At 29.4% G+C, this 15,287-nt stretch overlaps 1 protein-coding gene and 1 pseudogene across 2 annotated transcripts; one reads left to right on the plus strand and one right to left on the minus strand.

Moving 5' to 3' along the window:
* Positions 1-3,172: 3,172 nt before the first annotated feature.
* Positions 3,173-5,761, plus strand: LOC111301970 (uncharacterized; annotated as a pseudogene). The gene is made up of 3 exons (XR_016328190.1): positions 3,173-3,385; positions 3,494-3,664; positions 5,436-5,761. The product of XR_016328190.1 is annotated as an uncharacterized LOC111301970 (transcript).
* Positions 5,762-10,464: 4,703 nt separating this feature from the next.
* LOC111301746 (nifU-like protein 3, chloroplastic) lies at positions 10,465-13,950 on the minus strand. Its single transcript, XM_022897664.2, has 4 exons — positions 13,641-13,950; positions 13,426-13,543; positions 10,949-11,247; positions 10,465-10,874 (listed from the first exon to the last, which is right to left on the minus strand). The coding sequence occupies exons 1-4, from the start codon at positions 13,755-13,757 to the stop codon at positions 10,683-10,685; spliced, it is 726 nt and encodes a 241-aa protein (XP_022753399.1). The 5' UTR covers positions 13,758-13,950; the 3' UTR covers positions 10,465-10,682.
* Between the last annotated feature and the right edge of the window lie 1,337 nt (positions 13,951-15,287).

Here is a 15,287-nt window from a genome sequence, read left to right on the forward strand (position 1 = left end):
TTGATTTAATTTGATTAATTGATCAATCACCAAATTAATTTTATTTATTTTAATTTTTGATTAATTTAATTTGAAAACAAAATACAACTAAAAAAATAGGCAGGAGGGGGGTTGGGGGGAGGGGAATTTCTCTTGTTCATAGCTGCTAATGTGATTCGTTTGCTTATTGCAAAAGCCGACTTGCAGTACTGAATGAGCTATAAAACGTAAGTTAGAAGACAATAAAGGCGGTGGATATCCATATTTCCAATTGAACATCTTGAAATATTTGTCCATTTTCGTCTTTCGAAACCATTCCAAGTTCCAACTTGATTTTGGGAATTGAAAGAGGTATCTCAAAGCATAGAAAATATATAATACAAAAGCAAACCAAGTCACAATATAAAGTGAATATGCATGCAATTAATTTTGTAGAGAATGGAAGAAAGAGAGGGTGTCTATGTGGCACCTCTCACTTCTTTCAAAACTCTACTTTTTTTTTTATTGTTTTAAATAGTTTGTTTTATTTTTTATTATTTTTAATTTTTTTTACTTTTTTACATTTTATTTAGTTTTTAAATTTTATTTTTATTAAATAAATTTTGTAAAAAAAAGTTCATGGGAGATAAGGATGATAAAATAATCTGTAATCGGTTGACTTTGATTCGCATCGATCCAAAATAGATGTATTTTTTCTAAATCAAGATTGGGTCTTTTTTTTTTTTTTTGAAAATATGATTAGGTTAGAGACGAATTTAAGGTGTTTCATCCCGTTTTAAGTATCTACTTGGCACCTCTCTTTTTTTATTTTCTTTATTTTTTTAAAACTTGTGATTTTTTTGCTGTTTCTTTTTTTTTTTTTTTGTTAGTTTTTTTACTTGTAATTTTTGTTAGATAAATTTTATATTAAAAAATCAATTGAAATAAAAATAACAAAATAATTCGTATTTGATTGGTCTTAATTTATGCAATCCAATTGTTGCACTTGCTTTTAATTTGAAATAATTGGGTTGAGTTTTTTTTTTTTAAATTGAGCTTGTGTAAGAGTAAAGTTTTTTGTGTTATGTCTCGATTTTAGTATATATAAAAAAATATATTTTATTATTTATTTAATTTTATATTTATAGAAGTATTTTATTAAAAATATTATTTAATATTTTAAATAAATACACTTTAAATAACTTCATCTGTCATTTTCTTTGTTTTTTAATTTTATTTATTAGATAAATTTTGTAATATATATGTATATGCAAGAATGATAAAACATTTTATATCCAATAAATTTTTATTCATTACGATCGAATTGATATGATTTTTTAAATTAAGAATTGAATTAAGTTTTATCATTTTAAACAATTTGGATAAAATCAAGGTTAGATTTGGGGTGTTATACTCGACCCTCTGAGGGATATATAAGAGAATATATTTTATTATTTAATTTATATATATTATATTATAAATATATTATTTATCACCTTAATTTAATAAAAAACTACATTTTTATATAATTAAGTTATAATTTATATTAAAAATAAATACACTTATATTTATTTATATGTTGTCATCTATTAAAATTTAACATAAAAATTTTATTTCTTTCATATTTAAAACATAATTAAAAAAATAAAAATTGTCTTGTAATGAAATACGAGTCTATTTCTGATGTGAATTAATTTGCTAGAAGCAAGAACATTGATTATTGTTTTCTCTTGAAAATTGAGTGTTTTATTTTTCTATTTGAAAGTATCAAAGATTTAAATTTTAGGCTAAAGAGATAAAAACCCGTTGAATTATAATTTAATAATTATTTAAGCTCTTAACATTTTATTGCACTCAATTAAGCTTTTAATTTTCTATTTCGATTCAATTAAATGTTTAAATAAATAAAATCTAATCACATGATAAAATTTAATAAGTAAAGTCTCAAATTATAATTAATTAAATTTTTTTAGGAATCTTAGAAAGAAAGAAACAAAGCAAATAAAGAAGAAAAAAGAAATAAAAAATTTATTTTATTTGATTTTTACATATATTAATTACATCACGTATCAAATTTTTATATATTTTATTGATATCACATGTAATTTTATTTAGTTGACAAAAAAATTAATAATGCTATTTTTTATTTAAATAAAAACTTAATTAGATACAAATAAATATTAAAAAAATTAATTAATTATAATTAAAAAAAATAAGGATGTGTCAATAACATTTTATGGTTATAACAATAATATAAACTTTTCTTTCTAAAAAATAACTTATCAACCAAACGAGATAATTTTATTATTTTAATTTAAATTAACGTATCAAATCGATCTAAAATCTTAAGATTTATGTGAATTTAATCACCTCAATTATCTTAGCGCTAATTTGCCACCTCTTAATTAAGCTTGAGATTACCGAATCAGATTGAACCAGCATTGCCAACTCTAAACGTACCACCTCAAGGTTCGGCTACCTAGGCTGACAACCTCAACTTGCAGTTGCAAATAACTCCCCTTCTATAGAGTAGAGGCATTCAATTTCCTTATCTGTCTTTTCAAGTTTTTTTTGGTTTTTGCCATTAAATGGGACATAACCCTGCATTAAGATTACATTAAGAGGAAAGAGGAAGACGGAGATTTTTTTATATCTTTTTAAAAGTTAGCTCGACTACTAAGTCAATTAACTGAAGGCATCTTTTCAAATTTTGATTCTCTTTATGAGGTGATTTAAACGTGGTAGCACAAATATTAAATAAATTTCTGACCTTTGATTCTAACTAGACTTTAGAACCTGTAATTTCAAGTTACTGTCTCCATCAGACAGTTTGACATTAGGAGTTAGGATAATTTTTTTAATTATAGCTCAAAGACTTATATGCCCTTTAATCTAAAATTTAATTACTGAAATTAAATTTTTAATATTTTATTAATAGAACAGGTGACTAGCACAATAAACTATTTTTTTTTTTAATTTTTCATATGATCTTATTATAAGGTCGATAAATTGTGCCAGACAGAATCTTTTGAATTAATTCAATGCTCGGTAAGAGAATGGAAGAATATTGAATTTGGAAACATAGGCATGAGATAGATTATCTGAACGGAGCATTTCTCGTATTCTTGCAATCCCCGTATCATGGATAAGGATGAACAAAAATCTCAGGAACACTGGCCTATGCTGCAGTTTATATAAGGTTCAATAAAAACTAATGAAAACAGATCATTGCCCGATGCTCACCAGAACTAATCTCCAAACTCAAATTTTCTTGTAAGAAACCAAAAATGTCCATTGCATCATCATCTCAACAAAGTTTCCTGACCAATGCTTTTACATTTACTCACAAACCCAAAACCAAGCCTCTCAATTCTGCTACTTTCATCTCCTGCAGGTACCAGTCAGACGACCGCAAAGATTCTGCCTGGTACTTAATTTCCATGCATCTCACTTTTTCTTTTTTATTCTTTGATTCTTAGAATCTTATTGTGTTCTATGACTGAGGATTGTCTTTGGGTGCTGGATTTTTCTATAGGAGAAATGAGAAGCAGTTAGCAAAGCTAGCAATAGTGACATTGGCAGCTGGGGTGTTGATTCTGGGCTCAGTTGCTGATGCATCAGCTGCTAAAACGGGTGGTAGAGTTGGTGGTCAAGCGTTCCGGTCATCAGCTCCTCGCTCAGCCCCAAGAGCCAACAGCAATTCAAGGTAATTCATCAGTTGAGCTATTAGTGATTTGTTGGTAATTTTGTTTAGGTCACTGGTTTTGGCATCCACTTTATATATGAGATCGATTCGATGTTTTTTTTTTCTTTTACATTATTGATAACTATTGAGTAGATAATGTTACTTGGGTACTTTGATTTCTTAAATTTTAATCTGGTGTTTTTTTTTTTTTTGGGAAAGAATTTAGCACTGAATATGAGCTTTGTATTGAGGAAACGAGTATACTAGGAGAGAGAAGCAGTTAAAAATAGTCAAAATTTCTCAAGTACTTTCATGAAACTATAATGAAACACTAGGAGTACTGTCACTAACCTCTCACGCCGACCAGGAAGGAAGAAATCTCCAAGTCTAGAATGGATCACTCTTGAATTCACTGTACCAACTTTTAGTTGTCTTTTAAATTGTCGTTGTTATGCACTGGATAAGATAGTCCGCAGAATTTTCAGTTTTATGCTGAGGCACTTCAAAATCACTAAATCAGTAATTGATAGCCTTTGCTATTTGATCATAAGTCAAATTCTATGACACCTTGAGTTGAAGAAAATTAATTCGTTTCTTGAACAAAGTGATAACCCACAGCCAAAATTTTCATTCTAGACTGAAAAACAGGACTAGAAACAAGATAGTCACTCGAACTTTGTCATTATGTAGGAGTGGTGGACAGGGAAGTAAGGTGCAGTTCGGTAAGCAGGCATTTCGCCGATATAAGCTCAGCCGCAGCAAAGGCAATAGGAGCATATTCAGCCTCAATAGAGGACTGAGCAAGATGACATCACAAGATTTTTATTTCCTCCCAAATATAGTACATGGCCTCTTGACCCATGGATAGGGATGGGGGATAAGATTGTGACCTTGAGATATTACTGGATTCATCTAAAACAAGCCCAAATGTACATGTGATGAAGCATATATAGGAGGAGAAATGGCTGTTGCACTTGAATAGTGATCGTGTGAGTAACTTGAAGCATATGTAGGAGGAGCAGATGTTTCAATGAAAGTATTAGTAGTAATACATTGAGAGGCACAATTGGCATTAACCCTAGGCTGAGATAAAGGGAAGGACTCTTCGATGACCACCACATGTCTTGACATGAATATTTTCTAGGCAGTTGGATCAAAACACTTGTATGCACTTTGATGAGTAGATCAAGACCCTTAAGAATATACTGCACAAAATAATTTCATTGCTGAACCTGAGGCCATAAGTTATGATTGAAACTAAGGAAGATAAGAAATTATTGTTTCTTAAATTACTCTCTCTAAGGGTCTGTCCAAGCTTATAGCTAAATAGAAGATTCAAAGAGAAAATATTCAACGGCAGAGAAGTTAAATGATCTATCACGAACAAAAAGGTTGCATCATAGTGTTTCAGGAGCTATTGCAATCGGCAGCACATGATGGTAGTTACAACAAATCAGAGAGTATTAATTAACTTCATAATTTGTGTTTGAGGAACATAAACCATTTTGTCATAGAACAGAAGGGTAGTTGGAAATCCTCAGAATAGTTTGGTGTTTTGTCATGGTGGAACCCTTACTTGAACCAAGCAGAAAGGAGCTGTTAAACACTCCTCAAAAGTTAAAACTGTCATGCTGCAATTATATCAATTTCCATCAATCCAAATGCTCTGAATGAAATGTGAACTGATTTTATTTTAGCTTTAGCTTCATCATCAAAATTTGGATCTTTGACTTCATTCATATATTCACTGGATAACTCCATTTTGCTAATGCTTAAGCTAGTGTTTGTCCAGGACCAATATAGATATTAATCCACCAGTTGCCCCACCTCTAGTTGGAGGGTATGGGTATGGTTCGGCGTGCCATTCTCAGGCGGCTGGGGTTGGTCACCATTTTCCTTCTTTGCTCCTGGTCCCAGTGTTGCAATTGGTGTTGGAGGTGGATTCGATACTCATCTTCTTTTTGTTTCTTGGTGCTGTTGTAGCTATTGTGAGGAGATTCCTTGGATCAAGAGAGGAACATAAGTATTAGACTATTAGTAAATAGATAGGCAACAAACATTTTGAGACTTTGATGAATTTAAAAATAGAGATGCTTGATTCACAAATATTTTCAAATAGTACCCATTTCAGTTTTCTCAATTGATGTCTAGAAGAGTCATAATATTGATAGCAGCCTCATCTTGTGCTAGTCATGATAATTCGTATATCTGTGCAAAATAAGAAAACTGCATGCTACAATTTGGGTCGATACATTAAACACGAATTTTTTTTGTTGATAAAATCATATTTGATTTTTGTCAAAATTTTAAACTGTATTATTTTTATAAACACTGAATTTTATCCGAAATATTTTTTAACATGATTGATCTGAGGCTTATCTATGAACAAAAAGTCAAGATCATTTACAAAGGTCATTTAAAATCCGTAAAGACTTCATAAATTTGTCAATTCAAAACACAAAATCAATTTGAGTCAAAATGAGTCAAACAAAGTCAAATTATGTAAATTTTGATCAAAATGAATAGAGTAATGTTAATTTTAAAATTTCAAGACCTCACTGAAATCAAAGTATTATTATATTGAATTTGAAATTTTTTTTAAAACATTAAAATTTTCATTGTGTCTCGAGAAATATCAAATTATCAAAATACTCTTATAAGAGGTATTTTTATAATTTAATCTTTTTGAGCTCATAATTTCGTGAAACCTTTTAGATCTCACTTTTATAACATTTCATTATTTTTGGTGAGTTCGAAATCATAATAATATCCCTAAAAGTATGAAATTATCAAAATACCTATTTGAGGGTATTTTTGTGATTTGGACTTTTCAAGCTCAAAATTTCACAAAACTTTTTAGATCGTAATTTTATAATATTTCATGATTTTTAATGCATTTAAAATTATAACAACACCTTAAAAATGTAAAATTATTAAAATACTTTTATAAGAATATTTTCATAATTTAATATTTTCGAATTTAAAATTTCACGAAACTTTTTATATTATAATCTTAAAATATTTCTTAATTTTTGATGTTTTAAGATCTCAAAAATATCAGACAACCTTTATTTCTAAGAAAATAATCGTAAATTTCAAAATTTTACGTTAAAGGGTAAAATAATCTTTTCCATGGGTTGGAGGGGCATAAAGGTTCAACCTTTGCGGTGAGTAGTCTGAGCCGTTGGATCCTTTAATGGCTTTTAATCCAAGGACCAAGGTGGCCCCTTGGAAATAAGAAAAGGAGGAATTTTGGCCCTTGGATGAGATTTCATCCAAGGGCCCTCATTTGAGTAAGATGAAAATCTTGCATTTCTTGGGTCGGCCGAACAAAAACAGAAGGGGGGAAGTTGCGGGAAGAAAAGAGAGCTAAAAGAAAAAAAACAGAAGAAGGGGAAGTTGAGGGAAAAAAAGAGAGCTAAAAAAAAAGAACAGAGGGAGGAAGCTTCTGGTAAAAAAAAAGGAGCAAAAAAAAAAAGAAGAGAAGCCAAGAGAAAATAGTAAGAGTGCAAAGATGGGGCAGCCCATAAAAAGGGCATATGTTGCCGTTAGCATCTCTGTTTTTTTTACACTATTCTTGCACCGTTCATGGTCTTTTCTGCAAAGTGTTCCTTTTGCTTCTTACATGCTTAATGTTTGACATGAATGTTGATAAATTTTGAAGCTTTACATGTTCTTTGTATCTTTTTTTTTTTAACCAAATAGTTGGAGTTCCATTTCTGGTTTTCTGGTTCAGCCGAATGCTCCCTGCCTCCTCTAATGGCAGCTGCAGCAATCGGCTTCATCCCATAAAATCTTGCCAAATCCTTTTCTCTTCCATCTTTCATGGTCATCCTTTAGTTAGTATGAGTTGAAAAAAAAAAAAGACCTGGAAAGCTGCTGCCAAACCGTGCTGCTTAGCTTCCATAAGCAGTCACGGTTTGGATGTTTTTATGTATACAGGCCATCCCATTTTGACTTGGAAAGAAGGCTTTAACAGAAGGTGGTTTCTAAAGTAAGGAGGTAAGTTGTTTGAGGGGGAAGAAATGTTTAAAAGTTTGAGTTTTTCTTTCTGTTCCAGCTCTTAGTTTCACGTGTGGGTCTGGAACAAGCCATGAAGTTTCAAGCTGCATGTCTTAAAGCTCCATCATTTATATGTTTGCTTCCTTGTGTGTTTAAAGAGACTTAAAGTTTCAACATGTCTCTTGCTTATGGTTTATTTTCCATGCATCTACTTGTAGGAAAGCTTAGGCCATTTTGATTTGTTTTACTAGTTTGTGCCATCTAGTTTCGGTTCTTGTTGTCCTTGTTATCAAAGCTGAGTGTCTCTTCACTGTTTCATGTTGATTGGTGTTAAAATTTGAAATAGAAAAGATGTCATATGTAGGTAGTGTCTCAAGGAAGGTAGGGTGGTAATGGGTGTTCTTGGGAGACCTTGATGGGGTCATTGTTTTCTCTTCTTGGTTTGTAGTCATTGTATGAGGCGTTGCTTGCTGCATGTAGGCTGCTTGTGTTCTTTCATTATAATGAAATAGTGTCAAACAAAGAAAGCCACATATGAAGAAGAAACAAAGGCCATGGCGTGGGGACCATTGTGGCTTTCTTTATTTCTTCTTTGCATTTTTAATGGATTGGTTTAAAATGGAATGCTAACACCATTTAGGCAGTAAAAAGGGTTGACGTGGGACGACAGAAATAGATCTCATATATTTCTTTTAATCTTGATATGAATATAATAATAAAAAAAATGAAGTAGTAACTTTCTTCATTTAGAATATCGAGACAAGTACATTTTTTAAAATATAAAATTTGTTTTCAATAAAATTTATTTTTAGGTGTTTGATTTTAATTATATTCATATAATTTGTTTATGATTATTTAAATTTAATTATAAGTTTAATTTTATATATTATTAATTTTTTTATTATTTGAATTTTCATATTCATTTTAATTTAATATTTTGTGTTTAAATTTATGTGTGATATATTTTGTTTTTAATTCATATAATGAGAATATAAATGAAATTGTTCGAAATGATATTTTAAAAAAATTCGAGTAAAGATTCTCTAAAATATTTAAGTAAGAATTTTCTTTTAAATATTATAATGAAGTATTTAAAAAAATATTCGATAAAAAATTTTGGAGATTGTTATAAATAATGTAATGACTTTTTTAGTAGCAAAATTAATATAATCAAAGTTTAAAAATTAGATCAAGAAAAATATAATTAAGTAAGAAATGACAAAATGAATAAAATTTTTCTGAGGATGAGATTTTAAGAAAGTTCGAATAGAGATTTTTAAAAAATCTCTAGATAAAAGTTTTTTTCTAAAATATTGTTAAAGTATAAAAGTATTTAGAAAAATTTTCAATATAATTTTTATTTACTTTGTTCTTTCTAAAATTGTTATTGATAATTAAATGATAGATTAAAATTATTAAAGCATAGTCATATATTATTTTATACAGTAGTTCGTATAATTCTATTTTATTTCCTTTGCTCCTTTCAAATCTTTGATAATTGTAGAATGTTTCTAATGACTTTTTTTTTTTGCATGCCTATCTACTTTATAGTTTGCATTACACATCTTTAAATATGTATATATATATATATATATATATATTTTATGATGGGATTCGAGAAAATCTATGTAATGATTTTCGAGAATTCTTTAAGTGAAAAAAAAAATTTTAAAAATTGTCAAAGCATTGAAATTTTTAAAAGCTTTTTTTCAATATGAAAATTTTCGTTTAATAATCATTTTCTTTAACTTGAACAGTTTCTTTAAATAAAAGAGTTTTTTTTTAAATAAATGTATAGGTATATTATTACATGATTCTTAATGTTTTCGAATTGAAAAAAAAAAACAAAAAATTTTCGAGAATAAGATTATAAAGAAATTTGAGTAATAATTTTTTAAAAGTCTTTAGGTAAAAAAATTTATTTAAAATACTGCTAGTGTATTGAAGTATAAAGATTAATTTTCGATAAAAATTTTTCGTTCTTCTTTAGAAAGGAATTTTTTAGAAAATGATATTTTATGTTAATATATATATATATACATATATATATATTGAAAATAATTATGAACAACCAAAGATATGTTTTTCGAGGATTTCAAGTAGTAATTCTTAAAATTTTTTAAATGAGATGATTTTTTTTAATATTGTCAGTGTATTAGAATATTTTTAGAATTTTTTCAATACATGGTTCTTATTTATTTTCAAGCTTATTAAATAAATCAAAAATATTTTTTAAATGAAAAATAGAAAAAATTAGTTTTTTAAAATATCAAGGTCCATATCATTTTTATTAATATTAAAAGATAATACATAATTAATTAGTTCCGTTTTAAAAAGACGTCGTGAGGATGTTAATTTTTTCCAACACGTAATCGACTTTCATATTCAATCTATTTTTTGTAGATTAAAATTTTCTTTTTAATAAAATTTTAAATATATTTTATTGTTTTATTAAATGATAAAATTTTTAGATCATCAATCACATCTTAAAAAAAAATTGATAACGATTTTATTTATTTTTTTTTTTCAAATTCATCCAATCCCAGAACCGTTACAACTTTCATATTTTTTTGTATGGTTTTATTCCGTGTCTTTTATGTTATGTCTAAAATTATTAGGCCTAACTTCGGCCATACCTCCACTAGTACATAAAAGTATGCCAATTAAGCTGCAAGAATAAACCGTGGCTATCACTTGTATTTTAGGCCGATAGGTTTTTTCTGCCCAGGATTGTTAATTCAAGTTCATTCATGCATAAACTATTTGCAAAACGATCCATCACGTTGGTATCTCCCGTTGCATTGCTATTTTAGCAGGAATTACTATAAATATTCCTCATCTTCCTTATTAAAACAGTAAAAAAAAGTGAAACGTACAGCATGAACTAGAATTGAATATATCATGACTAGAACAAAAATGATAATGGATCTTAGTTTGAGCCATGACAAATTGATATAGTAAGAAATCTGTGCGAGAACACCTATTCATTTTCTGTCAGTAAACATCTCCGAAAAATGATGTTCCTCACTGTTTTCTTTCAATCAAGCAGTTGGACAGCTGCAATAGCAGGTATTTTTTCCCTCAATTTTTGTGTTAAAGCAACACGGACGGTCATAACTCCAGCTGCAGGGCCGGTAAGACTCACTTGTACAACGTAGTCATTTATCTGAACAAGCTCAAGTTCTCCACCTCCTGTGCCTACGAGGTATGGTCTAATCTCATCAAGAACCTGTAACAAATGAGAAAAAAAAAAAGAAAAAAATGACTGAAAATTCTCGATCAGTAGAGATTCAGTTATCTAACCTTTTCAACGTTTTCTTCATTTAGCTCAAGCCCTGTCTCAGTGTCCATGATCTGCTCTACTTCCATAATTTCGGGAATTTTATCTCGAAGGCGAGTTTCAATTCCCGTCTTTAGGGTCATTGTTGAGCTTGGACATGAGCCGCATGCTCCTTGCAACTTTAATACCACAACAAGGCCATCTATTTCATGCAAAGCCACATTCCCTCCATCAGCCATTAAGCCAGGACGTACCTCATCCAAAACCTTCTCCACATTCTCCTCAGTCAATGGAAGGACACAGCTTGGTGAAACCACTAGCCCTTTGGCATTGGAAAACCACAACCTCATTCAGTTTTACCGATGAGCATATTGAGAAAAGGAAGATGAAGACAAATTAATGAAATTTCAGGCAAGATTCAACTCAAGGTTTTTAAAAGATGCGGAGGTTTTACATTTTTCACTCACTTGGTTCCACAACAATTGATAAAACTAAAAAGATAATTATTCATGAACGTCATAATCTATGTTTTAAGACTGCAAAATGATTATGGCTATGGGCAATTTTTTCTTTATATTTGAACCTAGCTCTTTGATTAAGGCATATATTCACCAATCATTAAGTCAATTGCGTTTACTGTAAGTTAAACATTTTTATCACAACCAAAAGGATGGTTGTGTTGGGATAAGATTCACATGTGAGTAAAAAATCTTACATCATTATGAAATTTGAATGAGATGTCCTATATATATAAGGATCCAAGAACTCAATAATTTAAGTTTATATATATGGGCTCTTTGGTGTGCTTCCGTAGGCTCCAAATGTGATATATCTCTCCAACAACTGGTATCGGAGCCAAAGTCATGGATTCCAATCCCGATAGTATTGCTGAGGGAGATTATTGGTAGATCGAAAGTTGGCCACATCCATCAGCTCCATGTGCTCGAACGCCGATATCAGTGTAAAAAGATTCAATTTAGATGTAGCGAGAAATCCACTTGGTTTCAAACTTGGCAAAACCCAAAGTTATCATTTTCTTTGGATTGCACAACCTAAAAATTTTTTCGAGGATCTATAAGAAGATAAAAAAATAACAGACTATATCAAGAATTATATACAAAAAAATATGAGAATATCTTCAAGTGTTGAGGCAATTGCACATATAGAGATTCAAAAAGGAATTGATCTAATTCAACTCATAATCTATATGGAATTTCCTAAATTATAAATTGAAGTTAGGCTGCGAAAACTCGAAGAACTACAGATGAATATGCAAAAAGAACTTAATTGTATGAACCAAAAACTCAACATTGCTATTACAAGAATTGCAAATCCTTACGGGCACCCTAATATTCTTGCTGAATTTATAGCTGGACAATTAAAGAATCGAGCTAATATCAAAGTGAAAAGGTTTGACTTGGATGCGGTAAGTATATGATAATATGCAGAAGCGGAACATCTAAGTGGACAATGTATTAAGTCAACTTAGAGTGTAAGCTTGAAGAGGCACTGAGACAACCTAGGCAACAAGGTTGTGTGCTATGATTGAGTCGAGCTTGAGAGTCACTGAGACAACTTAAGCAGCAAAGTTCTATGCTATGACTGAAATCTAAGCTTAGAGGGCATTGAGATAACTTAGACCCATAGAGAGACAAGATTGAATGCTGGGCCCAAAGGGTATTGAGACAACCTAAACCCACAGAGAGGCAAGGTTGAATGCTGGGCTTAAGGTGCACTCAGACTATCCAAGACGTGAGATTGCTTAATCCAAAATGAGGTTTTGATAAGATTTACTCGTATGGGGAACCGATGTGAGACTTGATTAAAACTCACAAGTGAATGGGGAGATTGGTGGGTTAAGGTTCACATATGAGTAAAGAATCCCACATCACTAAGAATTCTGAATGAAATGTTCTATATATACATCGAGGACCCAAAAACTCAATAATTTAAGTTTTTGGGTTAAGTGGTGTGCTCTAGCAGGCTTCAAGTGTGACTTATCTCCCAACATGTTCTTTCTTTGTTTCAGATTTAAATAATAATAATAATAATAATAAAAAGGGAATAATATCTTTGCTGGGAATTTGTATTACATGCCAAATACAGTACCCATTAAAACGAAGAGGACACAACAATCTAATTAACCCACAAAAGTCGCCAGCTGTTTTTTAACAGAAGAGCTTGCAGCTTGAGGATAAATGAAGGATTAAATGTGCCGAGAAATCCCATACTTTTTTGTTGCCCTTTTTTAGAATAACCGACACGATTCAATTGAACTAAGCTCTGAGTTAAGCTCTGGGTTCACCACGGCTGTTTTTGAATGTACCAAATTTCATCTATGAAACCTATCACAGAATTATACTCAAAATTTCTCCATTTTCAATTCTTAGTTTTCTTCAGGAATATCATTATCAAATGAATTATCTAAAAACCCAGCAAACATTGCTCCAACTCAATCATTAACACAAAAAGGAGAATATTGCTATTCCATTATAATTACCTCTTTGCTTTCTCCGAGCACGGCTTGAATAAAAACTCAGAAATTGTCTGTTGTTAAATTGGCCCCTGAGGAAAGCATTATCCTTTGAGGAGAACCCACCTGAACCTGAAACGGGGTTCTAAAGATAAAAACAGCAGCACATTAAAAACTCACCAAAGATTGCATTAAAGACCAAACAATGAAACTGTAAGAAGTTAAAGGACTTAAATTGGTACCTTAAAGAGGGATAAAAATGGAGGTAAGGCTTCTTTAGACGAAGAGAGACATGGGTTCAATGCTGCAATTGGTCTTGCTTTGAGTGCTGCTTGTGTCTGTGTCGAAATTGCACTCATTTCTGGCTTTTAAAATTTTTTTTTCTACGATCGCTAGAAATGAAACCCCATTTGAAATGAAGTGGTAATTCTCCAACAGGATTTAACTATACTAATCAGAACCTATGTTTAAGTCTACCTGTGGATTTTTACAGTACTTTTTGATTGGCTAATGGAAGACGATAAACGAAATCCGCCACGAGTGGGCAGTCTTTTTGTGGCTAGGAGTGCCGATTGCACGCGGGCTATACCGTTGAAGTTACATGTAACAGAACTGATTCGTGGCAATTCCATTCACCACAAATTAATGAATTACTACTAATTTTTCAATTACTTTCAAAATCCTACAAAAACTTTCAAAGGTGTATCGTTTCATTTTTCTAAGTATTATTTTTTTAGCTCAAAATATTTGATATGTATTAATTTTTATGAAATTTAAAAGATTTTTTTAATTTTAATCTATTTAATATTAAATTTTAAATTTTTTTTATAAAATTAAAATTTTATAATTTTTAACATCAAAAAATAAAAAATATAAAAAAATAAAAATTTTAGGTATTAAAAAAAAAAGCGTAACTTTGAAACATTTAAAAAAAATGGACAAAAAAAAAAAAAAGACAGAAGGAGTTATATTTTAATTTTTAGGTTACGTTAGTTAGTAAATCAGTTCATATATTAAATTACATTGGCAGAATACTATTATACACAAATCTACTTTGATAGCATATTAAACTTTAGGACCCACATCTCACTTAAAACTTTTATTTATTCAATTTTATATTGATTTTATTTTATTGATATTTTATTTATTTTTTTCATAAATATTGTAGCGATATGTGAAACATATTAAAAGTGATTTAATTAGGATTGCAAATTTTACCAATAAATGTAAATTCGTTAAGAAATAGTTATATATTCAATATATATGGTGGCAAAATTGAAATGAATTCAAAATATTTGTTTAAGTCATTTGAACTTAAACTCGATAAATTCAATTAGATAAAAAAAATCTAATAACTCAAATCAATTCAACTCAAATTCAAATTATTCAAATTTTAAATTATTTAAATTTAAATTAATTTAAATTTAAAATGATCCGAGCTTGAATGACTTGAAATATTTACTCAAAATGATCGATTAATTAACTTAATTTTATATCTCAAATTTATTTAGTTTTATTAATATTTACTAGTAAGTAATAAATATTAAAATTAATTATTAATTTCTAAAAAAATTTAATTTAGAGGTAGATTAATAATATTATATATATTAATTTTAGTAATATAATAATCTTATAATATATAAGTATTAAGATTAGTTGTATTGAACAATTAAACTTTTTAAGTTTTTGTTAGGATTTTAAAAAATTATACAATATAATTTATACTTATACAATTATATTTACTTTATTATACATAGAATTAACATTCAAAATCTAATACTATAACTTAAAAGTTAGGAACAAGCCAACTAAGTCATGCCATGTCAATGGCCAATAGGCAATATGTCATTTTCATTTTTTATTGTACTATTTGCTATTAAAATATTAAA

This window comes from Durio zibethinus, chromosome 15 (assembly GCF_047325235.1).
Source record: "Durio zibethinus cultivar Kanyao isolate XHJ-2024 chromosome 15, ASM4732523v1, whole genome shotgun sequence".
NCBI classification, from domain to species: Eukaryota; Viridiplantae; Streptophyta; class Magnoliopsida; order Malvales; family Malvaceae; genus Durio; species Durio zibethinus.